The following is a 25,735-nucleotide window of genomic DNA, read 5'->3' on the forward strand; positions in this document are numbered from 1 at the left end:
GCAGCATAAAGAATGTGATGTAGATGAGCGAAAAGCAGTTCCTATCTGTCAATCTTCAAGTAAGGGGAGTCGATTTTATCCTTGGTCTCCTTTGTCCTGCTTGTGGTGAATTTCTGTCACCTTCCAGCGCTCTCGCTGAGTATCCTAGAATATCCATAAAACCTCTCCTGCTTCCAAACACAGGGTGCACACAGCTCAAAAACGCCCCAGCAGTGGCTTTGGGAGATTGAAAGAACTGCTTGTACACCTTGAAGCAAATTCGAGTGTTTAAGCGTGACTTCAAGAGGACAATTTACACAAATGAACATGTGAATGTGTGTGTAAACAGTAGAACTGCCTCTCAAACTCCTTTCTCCTCTGAGCCCTGATCTCCCTCCTCCTGTTTCCGTTTAACTGGTTTCAGCTTTAAGTCTCCAGATTCTGATAATTTCCCCCTTAATCCCTTCAGAGGAGCACCCCGCTTAACTCTCTAATTAAGTCAACGATACACACATAGACCAACACCGGATAAACAGCACACGCACACAGAAATACACACACATACACACACGGCTTGTAGCATTCAGTTATCTGATGCACGGACAATTGGTGGTTGCTGTGCCAGTGTGTGTGTGTGTGTGTGAGTGTGTGTGGTTACTGAGTGTTTGTGTGACTGTATTTCAATGATTAAGTCCCAATCAGGATGTTGTTATGACGACACATGCATTTTTAAGCTGTTAATCCAGGATTATTCTCCCCTCCGCTCATCTCATTACCGTCGATTATTAAAAAACACATACAGGCACACGCACACACACACACAAATACTAATTATGGGTTGGTTTCCCTGGAGACTGAACACATGCTGCTAGGGTCTCTAAAGATAGCTTGACACACAGGTAAAAAAGAAAAATCTGCTAAACATACGAAGGCACGTTAGGCATTAACTATGCATACAGTGATGAATTTTTTTATGTATATAATGTTAATTTGAGAAATGAAACCTTGAAACATATGGAGGTCAAATCTTGTAGATCTGTGGCAAGGAATCAGATTTATAAAAGTCTGACTATCACTGTGTTGTTGGCCTCTCAGAGAGCCATTTTGGCCTTTCAGACACCGATTTTCAGCACAAAGTAGGAAAGAATGCGAGCAAACAGTAAGCGTCCTTTACCAGTGATTGAATGTGTGTCCTTGTGTAGAAACTGCACTCCCCTCTCTCAGCAAGTGGAAATATTCCTGCGGTGCTGAGGCTGATGTACAGGTGAGAGAATGGCCAAGGATTTCGCGATCACCCGAGGCTTTGTGTCCACTATGGCCCGCTCACACTAGGTCAGCTCAGAATAACCAGAAAGGGCTGACCACTGATGCTCACTCACCCCTGGAGTCATTAATCACACAGCACTGCAGATGAGCCACATGGACACACGCCATAACACACACACACACAAATGTAGAAACACACATAGACACTAGGGCCCATTTTAATTATAAAGCCAAATGCTAGATGACAGCATCGCTCCAGGTAGCCAGTCCTCAAGGCCTGTACTCCTGGTGCATTATCATACACTAAACATCGCAGACATGAATATTTCTGAGCAAAGCCCAGTTCAGAAATAACAACACATCATATCACATTAAGCTATGATAAACCACACACACGCAGATACAACACACACACAGGATTGTATCTGTAACTTTTCTCCTGAGCTGTATTTTACGCTCCTTAAACACAAACACGCACAATCGAATCATGGTATCTGGACCCCTGTATTCTCAAACAGGCCTCTCAGCTTGCAGCTGGGCCGCTATCAGGAGCAGTTATCTCAGATAACGTTCCCATTTACTGGTTATGAAATTCTTCAAAGAGGCCGCACAGCCGTGGATGTCTGTGGTGTGTTGTGTTTGTTAACAGGCATGGTGGATGGAGAAATACTCTTCGGTGGATGTGTGTTAAAGCATGCATGTCACATGCAACAGTTGCTCTCCCTCTACTTAAGGCGCCTGGGGAGAAAATGTCTAATAGAACAAAAAACTAAAGAGAACTTGGCTTGAGAAAATTCTTTTGCAGGTGCATAGAAACAAAAGGTACAAACTTAATTTAAAAATGCTTTATGCTTCACACAAAAATCAAACTTATATAGATTCTGATTAAATTGGGCTAATCAAGGCCACATTTGCTAAAGAAAAAGTAAGAGACACATCGATGGACTGTATGTGTGCTTCTAAGATTTGGAGATAGTTTTCAGCCTGACATCTCTGACCTGAAACAGTAGTTTGTCATGCTGTGAAACATCTCACATGGTGAGTTTTGTGCTGTTGGTTACAGAAATATCCTCAAATGTTTTAATCTTCTTTGTCCACAGACAGCAGCTGTATGTGTAGCTGTCTACCTCTCAGATGTACAAACTCTGCCTCTTCACCTTGCTGCACCAGATAGTAAAAGAAAATATAAAACAAAGTGAGAAGCATCAGTCCATTATTTTGCCATGTCATTACGCTACATAACCCCGTTTGAGAATTTTAAAAGGCTGCGATGCGATGTGAAAAACTAGTTTTAAAAAGGCTCAGTTGCCAGTTTCTCTGCTCTGAAAAGCTTTGTGCCAGCCACTTTGAGCAGCAGGGAGAGATACGCATACCGCATAAGTTAATGTCAAAATCTCTCTATTGTGTCTTGTCTTGTTGAATCCAATGAGTTAACAAAAGGGAGAAAAACAAAATCCAAAGCGGGAGAATAAACTGAACAGCATAAAAATTCAAGCATTGCACATAAACTTGGACTATAAGGACCTTCACATGTAAAGATAGACAGACACAGTTTTCTAATAATGCCTACACCCCGATGAGATATTTCACTTTCACTGCAGTCGGTGAGGGAAACACTGCTGCTACTGCTGCTGTTGTACTGAGGGGGAGCTGAAGTAATTAATGTGCTGCCTTTGTGCATTTTTGTTTTTTTGTTTGTGTACGCATGTGTTGTGTATCTTTGCTTGTAGAAACCATGCGTGGGTGTGTATAAGGTAAAAGCATTCAAAAGGTGTTTTGCTTTTTGCTGCTGGTGAGAAGTAAAGCTCTAAAACTTTCTTTTATCACCATCATCCTGTCAAGGTGATTAAGGGAACCACTTCTCTAATATGCACTTATTTCACCAAAAGCATTTAACAAGCAACTGAAAGAGATTGAGTCAACTGCAGCTTTTAATACCACTCTTTTTGTGCATCTCACTTTAAATTTCATCTGTGATAAATGGTTGTTAAAGGATAACCGGTAAAAAAAAAAGGCACTTTAGAGAGCGCATGAGAACATTGAAACTAGAAGGAAGCATGATCAGGAAAAGTCTAATCATAGAATACAAATAATGGGGGTGGGGGGGTGGGGGGGGGGTGGTCAATGCTCCATGGGTGCCTCTTCATCGTCCTCCTCATCATCACTACAGGGTTCATAGTCATCATCCAAGACTGGGTCTCCCTCCTCTCCCTCCATCTCTCCTCCCAGCTCGCCGAGCAGCTGCTCGACATGCTCCAACATCGGCTGGTCATCACATCGCAGCTTACTGTACAGCTGGGGGGGAAAAAAACAACAAAAAAGGATAATGTGTAAAAGCGTGTGATGGGCTAGTAAATATAAAGTAGGTTACACAGCAGAAATGTTGAGAATATGAAGTGCGTGAATACAAGAAGTAAGATATGGTGAGTGAAAGAGCTCTTGACAGATGCTCTTGTGTTGCGTCACTGAAGCTAAGCTAGTGTATCACTACAGCATCGGTTTAGAGGTTTTAAGTCTCCAAGTGCTGGTTAGCCTGCCTGAAATATCCCACAGCAGCTCAGCTGCATTCTGTCAGCGAGGCAGTCACGGTTTGCAAAACGCTGGTAAACAGTTTTTGTCTTTCATTTGGCAAATCAGCACATTTGATACACCATTCATCCACACAGGAGACAAAGAGACCATTTATCTTCCTCTTGCGACATGCTTGCACACACAAGCACGCACGCACACACACACACACACACACACACACACACACACACGCTGATAAAATGTATCCTGAAGCACATATGGTTATGTGGTGTACATGTGCACATACACACACACATAATCAAAGTTGTTATCTCAGTGAAATATGCCGTGAAAGAGCAAGATAAAAAAAAGTCCCGTCCTCAAAGTAGCCAGCAGATTTATCTCTGTAAAATACGCTGCTTGTGTGTAATTACTGAACTCAAAGTGGAGCTGGTGATAAAACTACTGGGGCTACCATTTAGGACAGAAAGCATTACACAGTGTTTCTGTGTGTGCATATACAGAGTAAGGGGAACTGATACAGCGATTTATATTTATGCTTTTCTTTCCAGAAACAAAACTAGACAGAAAAAGAGGGTGAGTGGGGAATGGTTCATATGATCTAGGAATATTATTCTATTTGGTCTACCAAATGTAGTTAACAGACACACACACATACGTGCACACACATTCACTTGAGCTCAGGGACAATAAGCAGCTGAGTGCCATCATTCTTACTAAAAGTGTAACGAGGCCAGGAGAGTGAAGAAGAGTGTGTGTGACTGCTTTGCCCCAGGACCAGTCTCTAAGCAACAGCAGGTCCTGACAGGAGACACGCAGTCCCATGGGAACTCATTTGGAATGTAAGAATGTGTAGTGTGTGTGTGTGAGAGTGAGAGAGAGAGAGAGAGAGAGAGAGAGAGAGAGAGAGAGAGAGAGAGAGAGAGAGAGAGAGTCTGTGTAGGGTTGTGTGTGTATATATTTAAGTGGATGCTGTCTCTGCAGGTTGAAGCTCCAGGGAGGTGGAGCGTGACCCAGGTCCAGGCACAGGTTCTGATACTGGGTGAGAGTTGACCCTCTCAGCCTCCTTAGAGCATCACACAGACACACACAGACACACACAGACACACACACAGACACACACACAGACACACACACAGACACACACACACACACACACACACACAGACACACACACACAGACACACACACACACACACACACACACACACACACACAAAAACACTGATTTTCATTCTGCCAGTGTCACTCTGAAATGCCTGGAGATGTTTATCCACAACAAGGACTCTGAATAAAAGTTGGCTCTGCTTTAGAATAGGTTTGGTTCAATACCCAGAATAATTGCACATTACAGCCTTGGGTAAGAGGTGGAGGTGAACATGTGCAAACATACTATCAATTCTACAACACAGAATGCTACTTGGAAATACAGTAGGTGATGATTTTTTTTTTTAACCAAAAATTCAATAGCAGAGTGTGTCTGCTGGATGAGACGTGATTATTCATTGTGAGCCAGCCAGTGCCAGATAGCCAAACAAACAGGAGCTATTCTTTACACATTCCGCACCGAGCGCTGCTGAGATCAGCACCGCCGTCGCAAAAAAACACAGGCATTTCTCATTTACAACAGCCTATGTTTTCTATTCTCACTTTCACGGCCCACAGAGCTGCTTAGAGAGGGAGGGTGGAGTGTGTGTGTGTGTGTGTGTGTAATCGCATAACTTTTTCATGGTCCACTTTGCTCTACTTTCAAGGCCCAAGTCACAGACCAAAGCACACTCAACCACCACCATAACAACTCTCTCTCTCTCACACACACACACACACACACACACACAGTCACACAAGATATTACACAAACATGGACACGTCTGTTTTCACCGTGTACTGGCTCTTCTTTTTCAGCCACGCTAGCGCCCAAGACAACGGCAACGTTGGTCTGCCAGTTGGTCAGTCAGTCTGTCGGTCCACCACTTCGGTTCAGTCTGAAATTTGGTGCAGACATTCTTGTTCCCCAGAGGGTGAATACCACCGAATGTGGTGATCCCCTGACATTTCCTCTTGCACCGACATGAGTTTTACATTTGTGGCTCAGAGTGAAATATCCTGACAACTGTTGGATGATGTTGCCGTAAAATTGGATACAAACATTTAAAGTCCTTTGAGAATACATTCTAATGAGTTATCCCCCAGTGCCACTAGCAGGTCAGAGTTTTCACTTATTGAGTAAAATACCTCAACATCTACTGGTTGTACTGGTACAAATCTTGTACTGACATTCATGGTTCATGACGTTCATGGTCTTTGTATTGTAATGACACTGGCTGTTGACCATGACCAATATTTTTGACTTATACTTAAACTTCCAGCATATTAGGTTTCTAACATTAGCATTAAGCCAAAAACACTGCTGCTCCCACTTATCGTAACTTGTCATAGAGTTACCAGCACGGCTGTAGACTTTAGGTCTTTGTTAATACTTGCATGTGACGGTGAAAAGCATTTTCATTTTTAAGTTGACCCTCATGTTTTCCCTCATACTGGAAAAACCGCTAAAGCATACTGTTGAATTCAATGCACTTTGCTGCCGTTTGTTCACCTGGGAACTGACACATTTCTAAACAGGAAAACCAATTTCAAACCGGTGATTCCTCCCTGATGTTTCCAGACATTAAGTGACACGACGTGGCATAAATCACTGTGGCAGCACTCATAGTGAAGAAACTTCTGCAGAGAAGAGTTGGCAAGTTTGACTTCATGATAAGGACAGTAACATCTCCAATTCTAGACAGAAGTGAATAGGCCAGTGGAATTTCATACAAAACAGAATTGTGTTCACTTCAGGTGTACAATGGAGCATTGTGTAAGTGCCTCTGGAGCCGAATGAGGTCTAACCCTGTTTATGGGCATTATACTGCAGCCAGCAGGGGCTTTCTGTTTGCTTTAAAAAGGACTGAACAGGAAAAAATAAGAAAGAAAGTCAAAATTTAGCGGTCTGCAATACCACAAAGTACTGACATAAAAATCTGACATAATAAAGCATATATAATCATTTCCCCTTAGGCCTATATGTACTTAAATTCTTTCGATACATTTATAATATGGTCCGCCATAGACCACCTGTTAATGCTATCTTTTGTCCAGTATGTGGTGGAAAATGGGGGTAATAATAAGCACTAATGTACTCTTCATGGAAGAAATTATTCTTTTTCCTTTTCTTGTTAAAAAAAAAAAAAACTTTTTCTACAACTCATATGGCAGAATAAAGACAGGCTGATTATGTGGTTAAAGCGTAATCATTCCATCATTGTTCACCTTCTGTTCCACATCTATGCTTAACTTCCCCTTTCATTTTACCTCTTCTTTCATTTCATTTCCTAATGCCCTCATTCTCCCGGCTTGTCTCCTGACCATTTTCCCCTCATGTACTCTGTCTTTGGCTTTCTTTCGCTCACACTCGTACACTCTCACCAAATGACCTACCTGTCAGGGAGATAGATAACTCTTCACACTTTCACATCTTACACTTCCACTTGCGCATGCACGCGCACATGCACACTATCTCTCACACATACACACACACACACGCATCTATTTTGGCAGAATAGTGCCAAAATTTTGCCCTCCTCTCAACTTCCCTCTGTATACTGCTCCCTCCATCCCTTTTTTTTTTTATTTTAAATTTTTTTAGACCAAACAGAGCATTCATACAGTCATCTCTTGATTAGGAAGAGAACAATAATTAGATTAATTATTTCAACACATTTCTTAACTTCTGTCTCACTGTCATACAGACATACACACAGTTGTGGTGAGGGTAAGGGTGTGACACTGGCTGGGATTAGACCTTCTTGAGTGTGAACAGGGCATGTCGCTGGAAGTCACAGACACACATACATGGACACGACTTACCACCTCAGTCCTCTAGTCACATCCTTGGTAGGGGAAGGCATTAAAATTGCATGACAAGCACACCTCGGACCAACCCCTACCCCACAATCCGTGCTCATGAGATACCCTTTCAGCCACATCAAATAGTAAAGCTTTTGACCTCCGTTTGCCCTAGCTGCCTCTGCACACACTCACGCACACGTGCACACATGCACACACACACATTTATAACACTGTCCTCTGTGCATACACTGCGGATCCTTCTTCAATCGCACCCTATCTGGCAGAGACTCAAATTCCATTTCACGTCCGGTTTACTATTGATTTTACCCTTGCCACTATTCACCAGCTACACCCCCTGCACACACACAACCACATACACACATGCACACAAGCAAGTGTGCGCGCGCACACACACACACAGACGCACACACTCCACATTCAATCTGTTCCCTTCCTCGCCTCCCCTTTCATTCTCTTGTCCTCTCAGCCCATCCAGTCTTTCCTATCATTCCTTTTTAGAGCATGTCAGTTGAATGCAGGGTGGGTGGGTGTGTGTGTGTGTGTGTGTGTGTGTGTGTGTGTGTGTGTGTGCACGCACACATGTATTGATCAGAGACGAGATGAATAATGAAGACATTTCTTAACAAATAATTAGATATGCAAGTTGGCACATACAACCATAATTAAATATGTGCATCCACATAAGGTGCGCCCACGCAAAACCGCATGCTTTCTCTCACTGTCTCACACCTCACGCACACGCACACACACACTTAGCAAAGTCATAAAGTATGCAGAGAAGTGGACTGGTGCCAAAACAAGCCATTGGGCTTTGAGGCCTCATTTCCATGTTGGAGCCCATTTTAACTAGCAGACTGAGTCATCGTTAATAATTAACACTCACAGTGACGCTCAGAAACAAAGCTCTGATATAAACATGGGAGAATCTCAGCTACACAGTGCACAGATGCGCACACACATGAGCAAAGGCGTTGAGCTGAGAAATTAAGTGCACCACAATAGGAGCTGTTTTTCCTCCACAATCCACATCACCTTTTCAAGGTCTCCGTGCATGTACCTTTCACATTATTCTGCGCCTGTTGCTTCACTCACTCTACAAAGAAACTATGCTGTTTACTTGTCTCGCACTGACGCATTACCCAATTCTTTTACCAGTCTCTCTCTTGCTGCAAAAAAATAGCTAAGTACTTAATTCTACCTATTTCTCAATTCCATTTTTTTCAAAATTTTTTTTCTTTATTAAGTCTCACCACAAAGCTGTCAGCTGAAATCTATATGTGCAATGTGCTCTTATTTTCCTCCCCACTGTTTTTTCCATTCTTCCTCCTGGCAGCTCAAAGCCCACCTCGCTCTTGTACCAGTTGCGGACATCCCCCGTGGATGATGGTTAGACAGGCCTGTCACTACACTGCTGGCCAGAGAGACAGACATCAATATATTGCCACTCTGCTTCCCCTACTCATCTGTAGAGGAACGCGGCGGGGCAGGAGAGGCGGAGGGAGGGTGGGGAGGTGAAAAGGAGAGGAAAGTAAAGAGAGAAAAAAAAAAAAAATCGGAGGTGGGGCCCACCATCCTTCAGTCTGTGCTGTCTGATTTACAAGCCTATTGGATTTTAGACTAACATGAATCACTGCTCCATAGAAGCATTGCTCCCTGACAGAATGACAGAATGAATGAGACACATCACTCCGTGGTCTGTGTGTGTGTGTGTGTGTGTGTGTGTGTGTGTGTGTGTGTGTGTGTGTGTGTGTGTGTGTGTGTGTGTGTGTGTGCGCGCGCGCGCGCGCAAAAGGGGATGGAAGAGAAAGAGGGGTATACTTAAACCTCTTTGAGACTGTACAAAAAGACATTTCTGTGGCAACAATCGAGCTTAGTTAAGATCCTCTCATGTTCACAGTGCTACATGCACTCATTCTCTGACAAGAACTGGTCCTTAGGGGTCTATTATCTATTGCAACAGTTTACTGGATATAACTAGCTGTAGCCACAGTTGCAGTGCACCGTGGTGAACTAAGTATTCAGATAATTTTCTTAAGTAAAAAGTACCAAACTATGCTATAAAAATACTCCATTAAAAGTAAAAGTCCTCCATTCTAAATTTGTATGTTAAAGTATGTCAGTATTATTGGAAAAATGTTGTTAAACTAAAAGTACTTGATGGTGAGAAATGGCCCTTGTGAGTGTTATCATATATTATAACATTACATTATTATTCATGCATTAATATTTGAGAAGCATCTAACTCTTGCAGTCTGGGGTGGCCATTACAATACGGCCATTAGGGTTGCAGCTAATGATTATTTTCGTTATGGATTAAATCTACTGATTATTTTTCTTGACCATTCTTGCCATTACGATTATAGCTCAGAATGACATCTTCAAATGTCTTGTTTTATACTTGTTTTAACAGTCCAAACCTCATCATTTTTTTGTACTTAAGTACAAGACTTGAGTACATGTGCGAAGTTAGCTTCAATTGTCATCAATAAGCAGCGATCTTTGGATTTGTAGTCAGATTTATGAGGTTATCTTGACCTGAATTACCTTCTTAGCGTTGGTCAGGTACGATCTGGCTGCCTCCTTCAGTGCCTTCCACTCCTCCATCTCGTCCTCTGTCACTTCCCTTCCCTCTCTTTCTTGCTGCTCCTTTGCTTTCTCAAACTGGAGGTAGCACACCCAGCCAGAGAGATACCACACCTGGGAGGCAGAGAGAAGAGACAGAGAGAAGGGTTGGGGGGGGCAGGGGGCGTGAGATTCAGGCAGAGCGAGAAAGTGTTCTTTGTTGCAGTAAGTGAACAATGACAAGGGAAACAGATTTGTAACCCTCACAGAGCATGTCTGCATGAAATCCCACATCCATCTTTGACAAACATTTTTCACAAATGTGACATGGAATCACACCAAAAACACACACACACACGCACACATACACAATCCATCACTCACATAATAACTGTCAACCTGATCCAATCCTGATATAAACTGTACTCATTTATGAATGCTGCATGAATTTAAATGCACATACTGTAGTGTCACAATTAATATAAACCTGTGATTTGCAGCTTCACCATTTTACCACCTGTCATTTAAAAATTGTTTTTTTTATCTCTAGCAGAAGATGCAATTACTTTTCTGAAAAATAAATTAAAAATAAAATCAGGCAAATATCTTCTTTCCATTTCAAATAATATGATACTTAAAGGCTGTATTGTGGATTATATTACCTTGCTATTCAATTATATGGATATAGTTTTCAATATTCTCTTTATCTAACTTTAATTCTTTTGCACCATAAAATATTTTCTGCCCTGACAGAAGTCAAAGAGGAAAAGAAGTACGACACTCCTGGGAGGTATTGTACATTGCCACGGCAACTTCAGCTTCACACCATACCTGCTCCAGAGCAGGTTATGTCTAGATGAAATTGCATCACTATTCCTGGGGCCATGTTTTGATCATTTTGGATACAAAAAAAACAAAAACACAATTTACAGAATAGTATTATAAAATAAAATGTTGCAAATGTGTGAGACATGTAGAGGTGAAAGGTGTAGATTATTGCATTAACAAGTAGTGAGAAGGGCCAAGTCTAGTGACTGGCAGAACCACTTTACTTTCCATGATGATTTTATCAGATGTGAATGTCTGCAGTGTTTCCAGGCAAATTACCCACAGAAACATCTATAAATAACAGGCAGTTTAGATGACCAGTAATGCAATAGATTTTACTGATGCATATTGATGCCTATGAGTGATTTGTCCATCACACTGTAGCCATTTGTGAGACAATGTGAATATAAAACAATATTTACATTCTAGTTGGGAGGTAATACTTTATTTCCTTTCTATGCATATTACTTTTTGTGGCTATAATTGCTCTTTAACAAGAAAAACATCTGCACACTCAGTTCTGTGCAATATTCATTTACTGAGTTAAGCGTTTGATGAAGGACTTCCTTCAAGCATCATGTAGGTTCAATGCCCACATTTAGAAACTAATAGTATCATCTTATTTTAAAGAGCCTGCTTTAGATCCAACCATGTGGTAAATGTTTGGTTATTTGTTCAAAGTCCTGCCTCATTGACACAACAAGGCAACAGCTGGATTGGAGTGGGCCTTCAGAAAACAACCACATCAATCCTTCACTATAAGATTATTTCATTTTTTCATTCAAATTTCATTTGTAACAGAAAGTTTTCTTGGCTCAATGTATTCATAAGTATTTGGTAATAATTCTCTCTTCGAGCAACCCTTAGTAAAGATTCACTCAGTTCAAGAGAGCGCCATTTTGAGTTAGGTGTTAAACGCCTCTTAACTTGACTCCTGTTCAGAAAACATACAGCATTATTTTGAAATAATCTTGTTGCTCCACGGAGTTCAGTGAGGGGAGGCATATTTTTAACTGCACGTCAGTATGTTGGAATGCACCACAACCAGGGTGTTCTCTTTCTTTTCCATTCACACCTTTTTTTCATAATCACATTCACTGTTCAATGCTTGCTCTTCCACCTCTAAACACAATCATGTTCAACTCTCAGTGAACTTGGAGGTGTGTGTGTGCCTCTCATCTAAGGCCAAGGATCACCCACCCACTGTTCTTCAAGCACCAAAATACGAACATTAGCTTTATTCATTATTCATTGAGGGCAGAGGAAGTAGGGACCTGCACCTCTGCCAAATCAACCATTTAGCTAACAAACACATCCAGGCATGCCATACCGAATTCAGGATTGCTGCTCCGTATGCTGAGTGGGAGGCTACCCCCTGCAGCCACACTTATCAGAACAACAGCAGCACTGGATAAATGTAGTAATATTTCAGAACCTGCAGTATGACATTTTTATCACTAAAACATTTTTCTGTGAATACAGAACCTAAGAAAAAAATTTTCTTGTGTATATTCAAGAGAGAAGGAGTGAAATTAGGTCACTTAAATTCAAATTTTTTTACTTCCTCACAAGTGAGGGATGTTTTTTTCAAAACAGCTTGAAAAGGGCTGGAGAAATTCTTTACAGACAGACCACTCTGAAATATTTGTGGATGTGGTGAAGACAGCTCATGCATCTGCACTCAAAATTAAAACATGAGAAAGCTAATTAAGAACTTCAGAGAATCCACTCTACCCTACCGCAACCCCAGACAGAAGCACTCATAATAAAATAAATGCTGTCAATCAAATCACTGGGACTATTGTCATTTCAAAGTGAAGGCACATCTTAGTTCCCATATGGTGCTGCTGAAGGAAGAACAAAAGCATCATGAATCAGTGGAACACCTTTGAAACAAGATTTGCGAGGAACTAGCTCAGTTGTTTGTGCAGACTTAACGTTATATAAGTAAGCCTCCAACTTGGAGATACGCAAGAGCAAGGAGACGGAGGCGAGGGCTAACAACTTATCTACCGCGCTTAAATAAGAGAGAAATAAGACAGAGCGAGTAAGACAAAGAGGGGAAGAGGGAAGGAGGGGGAGGATGAGAGGGAGAGTATTATGTAGTCAAATGTATCTGTCATACAGTTCTGATGTCACAAATATAACTTTGGCTACATAACTTTGATATGATCTGACAAAACATTTTCTGACCATTAGAACTGGTGAGTGTATGTATGTGAGACTGGCTGAGGGCCCGCTCAAAATCGAGTGTCACAGCTGTGCGTCTCTGGAGCAAGTTTAAAAGTTCAGCCCCCTGATGACTGCTCTCAATCTGTCAGCTGAGGGGTGTGTGTGTGTGTGTGTGTGTGTGTGTGGGAGGCTGAGCCCGAGGGGGAGTAGGGGAGAGAGAGATGCTGCCGTGCTCTTCTATCTGACACTCAGTGGCACACCTTCACTCCGTCGGCAACCGACGGTGAGGATTTGGAGCACACTGACAGCACACAGTTCCCACTAAAGCACAGAAAATTCTGCCATTTACACCACTCTCTAATAAGCATTCAAGTTCTCAATCGTACTCTTTGCGTGAACACACAAGTGTTTAGAGCAAGTAATGCAAAAGAGCGGGTGTGTAGATACTTCTTGCACACACACACACACACACACACACACACACACACACACACACACACACACACACACACACACACACACACACACACACACACACACACACACACACACACACACACACACACACACACACACACACACACACACACACACAAACAGTGGCTCAGCATAAGCAACTAAGTGCTCAGGTTGAGACTTTCTCCTTCCCACTGGGGTCATGAAAGATTTGTCTTGTTCTCATCCAGCAGTGCCTGCTGCATCATAACAATAAGACAGCCTGCAAGGGGACACATAAAAATACATCACTTAATCCTGTGCATTGACAAGTAACGACCCCCCTGAACACAGAGTCTGTTCAAGAATTGTTAATTAGCCAGGACAGACCAGCCTGACAGTCAGACTAAATTGCCATCTTAAGTTTCATTTCATTCATTCAGCCTGAAATTGTTTCCATATTAATTGATTTCTTGCAATTGAGGGGGGGGGTATTTTGTTTCCTTTTGCCTTGACCAATCAGTTAGAGAAAACTGATAAAGATGCAGTTGCAGTTATCAGGAGTTGTTGATTTAAACTTTTTTTTAAGAGGAATGAGGAAATATGTTGATTATTTCTGCAAGATGACTTACGTCTGTGTTCATCTTATCCACACAACATTTATTGTTGTTATTTTTGGCTGGACCCGGCCAACCCTATAAACATGAATTCGCTAACTGACTGACTGAGTGATGAAGTTACACCACTGGTTGGCCAGCCGAGTGTTGGAGTTTTCCCATTGATGGTTGCTCTTGCAAAATGACTTGGCTAGAACAAGCAGTGTTGACAACATGCCACCTTTGTTGCAGACCCCTCTAGCAACTTCTCAAAAAAGCATGCAGCGATAAATCTTGCGACTCTTTGCACAAATCTTAGCTACTGATGTGAATAAACTTTCTCTCTGAGTGGTCATTTTAAAATAAATATAGCTGAAAGCATAGCACAGCTGTTGTCTTTGACTTGATGTGTATGATGATTTTGTCAGATGATGTTATGGTCAGATCAGGATTTTAGCAGTGCAGAGCAGCAGCTTGGAAATGGCTTGGAAGTTAATGTAGTCTTAATGGGCTACAATTCAGTGACTATTTCATACTCGTTCTGTTTTCTGACAATAGAAACAGAAAAACATGTAAATGAGAACAGCTTTATTGGAAATTCAGCTCTATTGAAATACTGTATATGTGAGCACAGACAGTGTGGTCCAGCTACGTACTAGGTTTTGACCTAGCCTCTATAAATCAGCTACCTTCATTCTAATGGTCATTCATTTCTACAATCAGATGTCAGTGAGCATGACACCAGACAAATTGGTATCGCTGAACAAATTTGAGATGTGGGCATCAATTCAGAGTTCTGGAACCAGGCTAGAGACAGACATGCGAGACACAATACCAGATTAACTACTGAAATTTTTTCTTCTCATTTCTTTCATTCCAAAATTGAAAAATAGACACAAAAAAAATGTTCCTGCATTTGCACTAAAATAAAGTTGAAAATAAAAAGCAGACAATAACATGAGTGAAGGCCAAGCTGATGGCCACATCTTTTACCAGACAAAATTTTTTTCATTGCTTACCTGGACAACCTCATCATCCTCCTCCAGAAGACCCTCCAACACATCTACTGCCATCTAATTCAAGGACAGAGAAAAAAAATGAAAATAAAATCATCAGATAATAGTTATACCAGCAAAATCCTTTCAGCTTTAAAACATACATCAGTGCACACATATGTCTCTTGTCTGATACAGCCACATAGCACAGACAAACAACCACACCCAGACAAACACGCAGATGTTGTGCATCTCCCAGGCACCTTGATCAATCACAGTGATCAGAGGGTCCGATAAGCGTCTGAGGCCAGTGTCACACACACATTGTCGATACCAACAAGACAACAGACATGGCCGTCGATAGACACACTCACCAGTGCTTATCGCAGTCAATAGTCACTTTGGAAGCTCTGTTCAATAGCCCTTTTAATGCATTTACTGACATTAGCAGTCAATATATTCTGAGGATCCACCCCACTCCAGAGGACAGATGATAAACCTAAAGATCAGCCTAAACCACCATCTCCAATACCCTCTTACAAGTTTTTCTCTAATTTCCTCTCTGTAGTGTCCTGGAGAGAGAGCTTGAGGTCTCAAAGGAGTTTAATGTCAGGTGACCTTTGTCGTAGTGCGTCACTATCTGGGGTCAGTTTCTGTGAGAAGTTTCTATTACAGAAAACAGACCTTGACTAAAGTAGGCTGTGTGTTTGTTTTGCTCTGCCACTCGCCTTGCGGATTCTGTGGTTGTGGTGTGTGTGTGTGTGTGTGTGTGTGTGTGTGTGTGAGTGTAGCCCCAGGTGATGATATATTGATTTTTGTCAACTTCAGGTTGGAGGCGACTGTTAGCCAATCACCCGTGGTGAAGGGCAAGAATAAAAGACACGCGCACACATACGCGCGCACACACACACACACACACACACACACACACACACACACACACACACACACACACACACACAACAACAACAACAAAGCTACACACAACAGTGAGCACAACAAGCAGCACTTGTTTCTTGTTAAGGCAGTCTTATTAGCTGGAGAGCCTCCTAGTTTTTTTCCCCTCCCGCTCTTTGGAGTTCTCTTCTCTTTTCATTAAGCCTGCGTGGTTCCGGTGGCGATAAAGAGGTCTGTTGCCTGGGTAGACTGAGGGAGAGCCAGGTTAATTGAGAGTATCTCGTTAAGAGGGTGCAAATGTGCGTGTCAGGGAGTCAGTTGATTGATTGGTAGACCAATTATCAGCTGAAAACCCATTGTCCTTAATTAATTAATGGCTGATTAAAAATACACAAACAAAAACACCTAATCCCAGCTGATGATGAATGGATTCATGCCCAGCGTCAGAATTATCTACTTGACTTTCATTGTATCACACCAATGTGACAGACTCACACCCTTGCACGCACATGTGTACACGAACGCACACAGTAATTCAAGCCAAGCGTGAGATATAAGAGATAGGAGCAAAGATCTGTCTGGGTATTAAACAACTGATAGAACAGGCAGTTTTGGAGCAACAAAAATAGAACGAGATATCTGGGAGCCAGGATAAGTGAGCAATGATATCGTCTCCAACTGCACTCCTTCCTAACTACACTGGTCAACCCAGGGGCGAGTGATTAAAGATTCAGAGATTCTTAAGCCGCTTCATGCTCTAAACAACAACAAGATTAATATTCTCATGAAGATAAGGGCTACAACCAAGGAAAAAGTGAGAAAATTGGAAGGAATGCTACAAAAAAGTATTTTAATAAACAATGTAAAACTGGTCCATGAACAACAATGGTGCGCTGCAAAGACACACAGAAACACACACACACACACACACACACACACACACACACACACACACACACACACACACACACACACACACACTTAAGACAGCACGTACATGTTGTCCTCTTTATTTCAAGACCTGTTAAAGAAAAAAAAAAAAGCAGCACTCTGGGGAGGAACTAATTTATAATGGCCATTGTGTGTGTGTGTCTGTGTGTGTGTGTGTGTGTATAATCTTCAGGCAATTTTGTTTAACAGAATCATTTTACCGGAGCGCACAGCAGAGACAGGAGAAAGACAAATCACTTTACAAGCGAGGGCAACCCGTATCTCTAACACACAGAAACCCACACACACACGCACACACACACGTCACGCACAAACAGGGACGTCTACACTTAAGTAAATAAATCCTAAGGATGTCAGTGCTAACTGTACTTCCAAGCAACATTGGAAAGCACAAGCTGTGCTCCATCCCGAGCTAAATGTGAGAACAGAAATGTTAAATGAAAAACATGAAAGCAAACAAGAGTGACAACGACAAGGAAAGTAACTACCCATCAGCTACTGTGACAACTACACCGAACAGACACCTTAATGGCTGCCAGGGGAGGCCGTCTGTCTGTTTGTCTGTCTGCTATGTGGCATGTGAATTAGCGGTAGTGATAGGTGATGATGATGGTGATGGTAATGTGTATGTGTGTGTGTGTGTGACAATGAGAAAATGGTGATCTCTGAGGGCTGCGTTGTTACTACAACGCACATTATTAAACCATGAAATAACATGTCAGTATAGACAAGCAATAAAGCAGAAATTCAGATATTATTTGATGGAGTGTTTGTAATCTCCGAAAATGCTGAAAAATTTTAATTACAATGTCCTTGAGATCAAATTATATAAAGCAACAGAATAGCAGAAAGTTCTTGCATTGGAGAAGCTAGAGCCAGAGGATGCTTTTCTTTTTTTAAATGATAAATAATAATAATAATAATAATAATAATGATAAAAAAGTAAAAAATGCCCAGCAGAATTTGCCCCCAGTGATCGCCTCTTTTCACCAACCAACACTCAAAAACCCAAAGATATCAATTTTACATTGGTATAAAATAGAAAAGCAGCAATTTCTCCCATTTTAAAAGGATGGGGCCAGTGAACGTTTAGCACTTTTGATTAACAAATGACTAAAAACAAATAATCAACTGTGAAAATAGTTGTCAATTAATCTTCTATCCATCAACCAATCTGTTGATAAATGAGTTGTTTCAACACTACGGAGACTGGCTCCGAAATGCTTAATCAAAACCTCAAGCAGCTGGACGATAATACCTACACAGATGTCACACTTTTGCTGCTTTCAAGCACCTCTCATGTGCGCCTACTCTATTTCCATTACAGCTGTGGAAAACACAAACAGATTTGGCATGCATTCAAGTGTTTCTACTCAAAAACAATCAAAAGGGGGGAAAAAAGACCTAAAAAAAAAAAAAAGCTATTTTCCTCCCTTCCAAATTAAGTGGCACAGATCCACGTCTTTGCAGAAACAGAAGACTGAAGAGACGTGCACCAGTCATGTAACTGATGTTTTCATGAATTCATTAACCCACTGTCTTTTTGAAGTGTTTTCATTGCCAAAGGCTGTGAGACAATTACATACAATTCCCACTTTTACCATCAATTAAGGTTTCCCTGACCACGACCTTCTACTATAGGTAACGCAACTATCATAAAACACTCACTTCATCAGTAAATTTGACTTCCATACTGAGCTTTTCATGTGATCTCAACTTACAAATTGAAAGGAAAGCTCTCTTTTTAAAAGGAGACACTTTGAAAGTCACGGCCCTGACAGACTTTGTAGTTCGAAAGATGTCTTTTTATCCAGCATTGATATTATTATTTATGTGAACCTCTTTCTTGCTTTGGGTTTACCTTTGTTAACGAAGAGGCTAACCACCAATACTGAATAGGTGGCCACTATGAATGTCATAAGAAACTAATGCTCACATGTTTAGTGTGTGAGGCTCTTGTTTAGAGCATCACCTCGTGATCACAGATGATGAAATGCTGTTTATGCACCACGGACAGCCACTGAGGGAAAAAAATGCCATTATTATTTTTTGTAATTTAATCTGTCACCACCATGCACTACAATGTTATTGTTTCCAATAACTATCAATACATTACCATACGACCTGATTAACTGGCTAAAGTAATCACACTATAGCAATTTTTATGTTGGCAAATCCCTAATTAACTTCACTTCAAAGTCAATCCATAGTGGATTGAATGTACAAGGCCAAACTGCATTCATCAGACAAAGACCATCAAAGTTCTTCTAGTACTTCTGCTATTCTTAAGTGAACTATTATTTACCTGAAATAGCTGTTTACTCTATAAAGCCACAGAGAAAACAAAAACTGCTTTAATATGTTTCTTTGACAAATACATTTATCAACATTTCAAAGTCTTATCTCAGTTTAGAAAACCAAACAAATGATTCTACTGGGAAAAAATACAGACGAATGGTCGTATTCTGGCACCTTGCTAAGAAGGTAGCCTTACTCTATAGACTGGAAGCACACAACTTTACACAGGATTTTGAGTTGTGAATAGATTTACAGTGCACAGGGAGAGATAGTGAGCACACAAGTGAGCGAGAGTGTGTGTATTTGTGACAGAGGAGCGGAGGAACGAATGAGGCGAGAGGATGTTCCTATCAAACAAGTCCCAGTCTGGGAGTAACGGACAGAATATTCATCTCTACTTCCACCCTTTAACTCAATTTCCGTCAGAAACTTTTTGAAAAAGCAAATATGACCAAAGTTGTCTATGGATGTGTTTATGCATACATGTGTGCACAGCAAAAATATCCAGGTTATAAAGCACTCAGAATGGGTGCAGTTTGTTTTGGGCTGGATGACACCAACAGGAGGATGAAGACAAACGACACGTCAGAAACTGTGGACCGAGACGTTGTCATTTTACTGATACACCTGACAGCTCATCTCCCCCCCCCACACACACACACACGCACGCACGCACTCGCACACACACACAACTGAACAGCAGCTGAATCGTTTGTGTGTGTCCGAGGGGGGTGGGGTGGGGGGGTTGTGGGGGGGGTGTTCTCATAGCTGAGCTGCTGTTGGTGTGGCAGCAATCACAGAAAACGACTTCTAGCGTTAATGACTGTTAGGGGGTTTTAGCACTGAACTGAAGCTAGTGAGCCACTAAAATCAAGGCCATTAATACTGGAAAGTGATGAGTGATTTAGTAGACAAGGGCACTGTATCACAGATATGGCAGCAATTCATCAGAATAAAGGTTCCATTTTTATTTTTTTCCCATTCCTTCTCCCCATCCCTCCTCCCCTGTGTGCCCCCTTAACCCCGTCCCTCTCTGTAAATACCACTCTTCAATTATTGACACTGAACTCTGGAGGGGATAAAGACCAGGCATGGCCTTCCCACCTTCAGTGCTATTCGCTAGAAAGGAAAGCACACAAACGCATGTACACACACATACAAACGCCAGGCCGCCCTCCCACCATGAAACATACACAGACCAACAACAGTAGAGTGCACGAGCTCAACACACGACATTTTTACCTCGTATTCCTCGGACTCGATGAGCAGTTTGGCTGTGGTGACGCGAGACTCGTACGGAGGGATCTCACTCTGGAGAAAAAGGAGAAGATCGCCACCAATGCAGTGAGTGTTTACACAAGCATCCACTGTGATTCTTTCCTTTGTCTGATAAAAACACAATATATTTCCAAGGTAAAAAAACAAAAAAAAAAAACACTCTGCAGCTACGTGGCCGTTAAACACAGCAAATGTGTCGGCAGGCTGAGTCCAGATTAACCTTCTCTAGTAGATAAACATCATAACAGCCACATACTGCCACTGGGATTTTTGTATCAAATCATCATGCAAACCCTGCATATATTACATTTAATCAGTTAAGATTGTAAATTCAGGCACTGTTTATTAGGAGCAATTCAGCACACATCTCATCAGAGAAGAGCCATTTCCCTCTTTTTGTCGAATTCCCTGTAGTAATTTGCTTACTTTATCCTTTAGACCTTTTTCTGGTGTTGCCTTGTGCTTTCATATCCGCTTTCTCACACTCTCACAAAGAGGCATGTACGTGCGTGCGTGCGTACACACACACACACACACACACACACACACACACACACACACACACACACACACACACACACACACACACACACACACACACACACACACACACACACACACACACACACACAGGTTTGTGAAGTATTTGTTCCATCTTTTATTTTTTTATTATCCCTCGTTTCATTATCTCAGACTTTTCATCTCTACTGGTGTCCTTATGTTTGTGCGCACTGCAAAGCACACTGTGACAATCCTGTTAGTTGAAAGTGCTTTATAAATAAACTGGGATCTTATGAGGGCTGGTTGCTGTCAAAAAAAAATACCAAGCACAGCTCGAACTCACCTGCACACCTTCCTCTGTGCTAGAAGAAGCTGCACTCTGTTTCTGGGCAGGAAGCCACAATCCGACGCTCTTCAACAGGTATTCTCTGCCCTCCTGAAGATGGCAAAACACATAAACATTTAAATTCACGGGCACGTATGTATGCATGTACAACTATACTCACAAATAAGTAAAACAAACAAACAAACACAAATCAACAGCTGTAAGAGTAAAGTGACAAAAAGAGTTTTACGTCTACAAACTGGATTCTGAATGCTTTACAGATATCAATGACCTTTGGATTCATCTAATATCAATTTTGTTCTTTTTTTTTTTAATTATTACCAGAGTATTCAAAAAGAGACTGGCTGTAGGATGTGGGATGCTGGAGCCAGCCTGACCCCTGCAGCTTACAGCTAGTATTACAGATCCACTTTCTACAGTATCTCTAGTATTTATGTTTGGAGATGTAAGAGCATAAAGAATAGTTCTCACAGATAGTCGTGGGTTTCTGCTGCTGACACCATTCAAACACAAAAAAGATGGAGTGAGTTTTACCAGTGGTGGCCTCAGATTTTAATAAATACATAAAGAACGCGAACAGGAAAAGTGCTCTTCCACAAACAATGTACTGGTTCATTCCAGATATTACTGTTAACTGTTACCACTATATCTTTACCTCCTCTATGAAACTGTTGAAACCTCGGGGAGGTGGTTATTATGTTTTTAAACAGCAGGGATGTCTAGCCTGTCTAGCCAGGCTAGTTGCACATCTTATTCAACAACATATGAGAACTGTAAAAAAAAAAAAAAAAAAAAGGGAGAAAATCATGTGTTTCATTCATCCCACAGACACTATGGTGACCTGAAAAATTGACAAAAGTAAGTTCAGAGCACTTTCAAGTTCTCTCAGAAAGAAAAGGCAGAAAGGTTTCTCTCAGAAAGGTTTTACCTTGAATTAATCTGCCTTTAATAACAACTGGTAAAGCAGCAGCATGTTAAACAATGAGAAAAAGTATTATTATTAAAATATGCTGCATACTGTGCAACTTTACAAAATGAGTTGAATAGGCTGCTTCCTCATCTCTTTCTCCTTATCAGATGACTGTATGACCTCAGTGATCTGCCTAGTAATTAACATTCCTATCGGCATGACCTGTCTGTGTATGTGTGTGTTAATGTAAGTGTCCATCTGCTGATTAATGGCATATAATTCAATTTGCTCAGAATAATTAACTCAGAAGATTCCCCCTTTAATGTGGTGATAACTCATTCTTAGTGTGTGTGTGTGTGTGTGTGTGTGTGTGTGTGTGTGTGTGTGTGTGTGTGTGTACTGACCTGGTTTCTCTCTGTACTGAACAGGTAACTGGCCATGAGCTGTAGAGCCTCGGGGTTGTCATGGTGATACTGTAATGCTCTCTCAATGAACTCTCTGCACTTGTCTGCAGCTCCTTCCTCCATGCTACAGGCGCACATACACACAGAGAGACAAATCTCAACCCATTACCAAGCAGTAACCTTAAAGGGAGGTTGTATGTGTCAAGAGAGTGACTCTGTTTGCACCAGTACCAGAGGTCTGTTAGGTAAATCTCAGCAATGGAGCAGTAGGCCACACTAACATCCTTCGCTGTGGGTAGTTCAGGGTCCTCATCTGGTTGGGCGGCAGCTCCGGCCTGAGCCTGTTTAAAGAGCAGAGGGCAGACGACTTGAAAGTTTTCAAAAGTTTGATGAAGCATAATAAATTAAAAGATAATGAACATGCTGATTTTTTTTTTTTTTTTTTCTATGAACAATCAAGTCATCAGGTAAGGAAAATAGCTGCATAAGCTCCCTTTACTTCCAGAGAAACTCAATCTCAATAGGCCTTTTCGACAAAAAAAACATTTTGGCTTGTCACAGTAGAAAAAGCGCACGTCTAAATAATGAAATGGATGATGGCTGCTTCAGTTTCAGTGTCCTGGTATTGTGCCAGCTGGCTCAGTCACACTGTCAGGGCTTTGTGGAACACTTGAAAGTTATTAGTAACACCTGTGCTTTGCCTAATATGACAAAATGTCTGCTGTGTAAAAGGCCCGTGAAGATTTTAATTATGTAAAATAGCGCAATTATTTTCTTTCTTGTATGCCTTTGTTACGAAAACAATAAAAAGGCTGACATGTCAAAGACCGTCATTCTATTTCTTATCAATACTGTAATCAAAGTTATTTAAATGGATACCAATGATAAACATGTTATAATGGAATTTATTATATTTATAGCATATATTTTCATCAGTACACCTTTGTGCCATTATTACAACATATCCTAATACATTTTCTCCTTTGCCTTACTGTTTACTTTATGTTAGCCATAGAAATATGCATTTTCCTGTTTGTTTGTTTTCTCTTTAGTATCACAGTTTTATTATATGGCACATCATAATGTCCGGTGTATGCCAAAATATTCTCTCGATGCTTACTTGAATAATTCATTGAGAAAATAGCTCTGTTGAAGGGCGAAAACAAAAAAGGTAGCCAAAATAAAAAGGAAAGCTATGATAAAGCTTCGCAAAACATCACACTTTCATGTCAGACCAATGCTGTAAATCATCTCCACAAGAAACTGTAAATTCTCAGCATAATATACAGTTTGTAATCACAGCTTTTGTCACTTATTTCATCATCCATCATTTCTGTAGTGACTTCAAGGTACAAATGTGTTTTTAATTACTTGTAATTTATGTGATTTTCAAAATATTTCAGTAATAAAGTTATGAGTCAAGAGCCATAACCACAACACACTGAGTATGTCAATTACCATGTCATTCATTCAGATAGATAGATAGATATTCATATACTGTCCAACAGCACCCTCTTGTGAAGATAATTATTGAGTACCATAGCATTTCTCCCTGATTAATGTGGCACATCTGTTACTCAGTAAACCATAATGGGAGTGTGAGTGTGTATGGGTGGGTACTCACTGTAGTCTGTGTTTGTTTTTCCAATGCAGACAGTAGGACCTGTATTCCTCTACTGTAGTAGTCCACAGCCTCCTGACCTGCGTGGATCTGCCCCAGGTACATGTACTTACTGTGGCCTACATCTGGGCTCAGCTCCACTGCACGCAGAAAAACTTAGAGACTAGGTCAAGGAAGCTATAACCATCACTGCATTAAAACAGCACGGAAACATCATAGCAGTACTTCAGTGAAGTTACTGAATTACGGACACACGTACAATAACAAAGAAAAAAACATACTTAAAGGATATTCCCTTAGCTTTCTGTGTGTCTCCTAGTTCAGAGCTGATGTGTCCTAGCATATCCAGAGCATGCAGGTTGGTGGACTCCACATCCAGGGCTCGTTGACAGAAAAGGCCAGCCATCTCAAAGTCAAAACTGTCCATGCACTCCTCTGTCTGTACAATAGACCACCACATGACATAACAAACATGCAGCAGATGATCAGAATCAAAAAATACATTACATTACAGTCATGTCTTCGAGTTAGATATCAACTAAATCTGTCAGTGTGACCTTTTCTAGTAGCTGTTGCACAGAGTACTTCTCAGCTGTCTTCTTCTTGGCTTTTTCGTGCATTCTTAGTTTCACCCTTTCCTGAGGTGACAATACAGCAAACCCTGCATCTGTTGTAATGAGGTAAGAGGAGAGTGGACATTATTTTTTGTCTAATTTGGTTTCCTAAGGTCAATCAAAACACAACAGGTTAATATCAACTACTAGCTGTCGCAGAGCTTGATAACGTTTTGCCCTGTAAATAACTAGCAAAATGATGAAATCACTGAACAACTTACCCCTGTTTGGACAGTTCTCTTTCCTCTTCGGTTTATTTTTCTTTTTGCCCTTAGCCTGGCCTCCCATTCTGATAAAAACACGTTTTATAGTTCTACAACTTCTACCTTAAAACACACTTTTCCCAAAGTGTGAATCGAAAACACGCGTGTAAAGCAAGTGTAGTTGAGCTGAACGTACGCAATGCGCAGGCGCTCAGCAGTGACTGGGTGGCTGGTATGGAAAGAGGTAGTGGACATAATTCCTGCGGTTCAGAAATAAACGTTTTGACGCTGAGGCACAGAAAAATGATCGCTTTTCACAGACAAATATGTTCTGTATTGCGTTTTAAGCGTTTACTCTAAGACTTAAGAAACTCTTAAACATCCATAAATCAATTGTTCTCTCTATGATTCGCTGATTAATTAAGGCGGGCT

General features: G+C 41.1%; 1 protein-coding gene across 1 annotated transcript; it reads right to left on the reverse strand.

The window, feature by feature from the left end:
• Nucleotides 1-1,433: 1,433 nt before the first annotated feature.
• Nucleotides 1,434-25,516, reverse strand: si:dkey-12j5.1 (uncharacterized). The gene is made up of 11 exons (XM_056381776.1): nucleotides 25,322-25,516; nucleotides 25,044-25,153; nucleotides 24,779-24,925; nucleotides 24,490-24,642; nucleotides 23,097-23,206; nucleotides 22,866-22,989; nucleotides 21,549-21,641; nucleotides 20,669-20,737; nucleotides 15,305-15,358; nucleotides 10,237-10,389; nucleotides 1,434-3,540 (listed from the first exon to the last, which is right to left on the reverse strand). The coding sequence occupies exons 1-11, from the start codon at nucleotides 25,386-25,388 to the stop codon at nucleotides 3,367-3,369; spliced, it is 1,254 nt and encodes a 417-aa protein (XP_056237751.1). The 5' UTR covers nucleotides 25,389-25,516; the 3' UTR covers nucleotides 1,434-3,366.
• Between the last annotated feature and the right edge of the window lie 219 nt (nucleotides 25,517-25,735).

This window comes from Seriola aureovittata, chromosome 7 (genome assembly GCF_021018895.1).
Source record: "Seriola aureovittata isolate HTS-2021-v1 ecotype China chromosome 7, ASM2101889v1, whole genome shotgun sequence".
NCBI lineage: Eukaryota > Metazoa > Chordata > Actinopteri > Carangiformes > Carangidae > Seriola > Seriola aureovittata.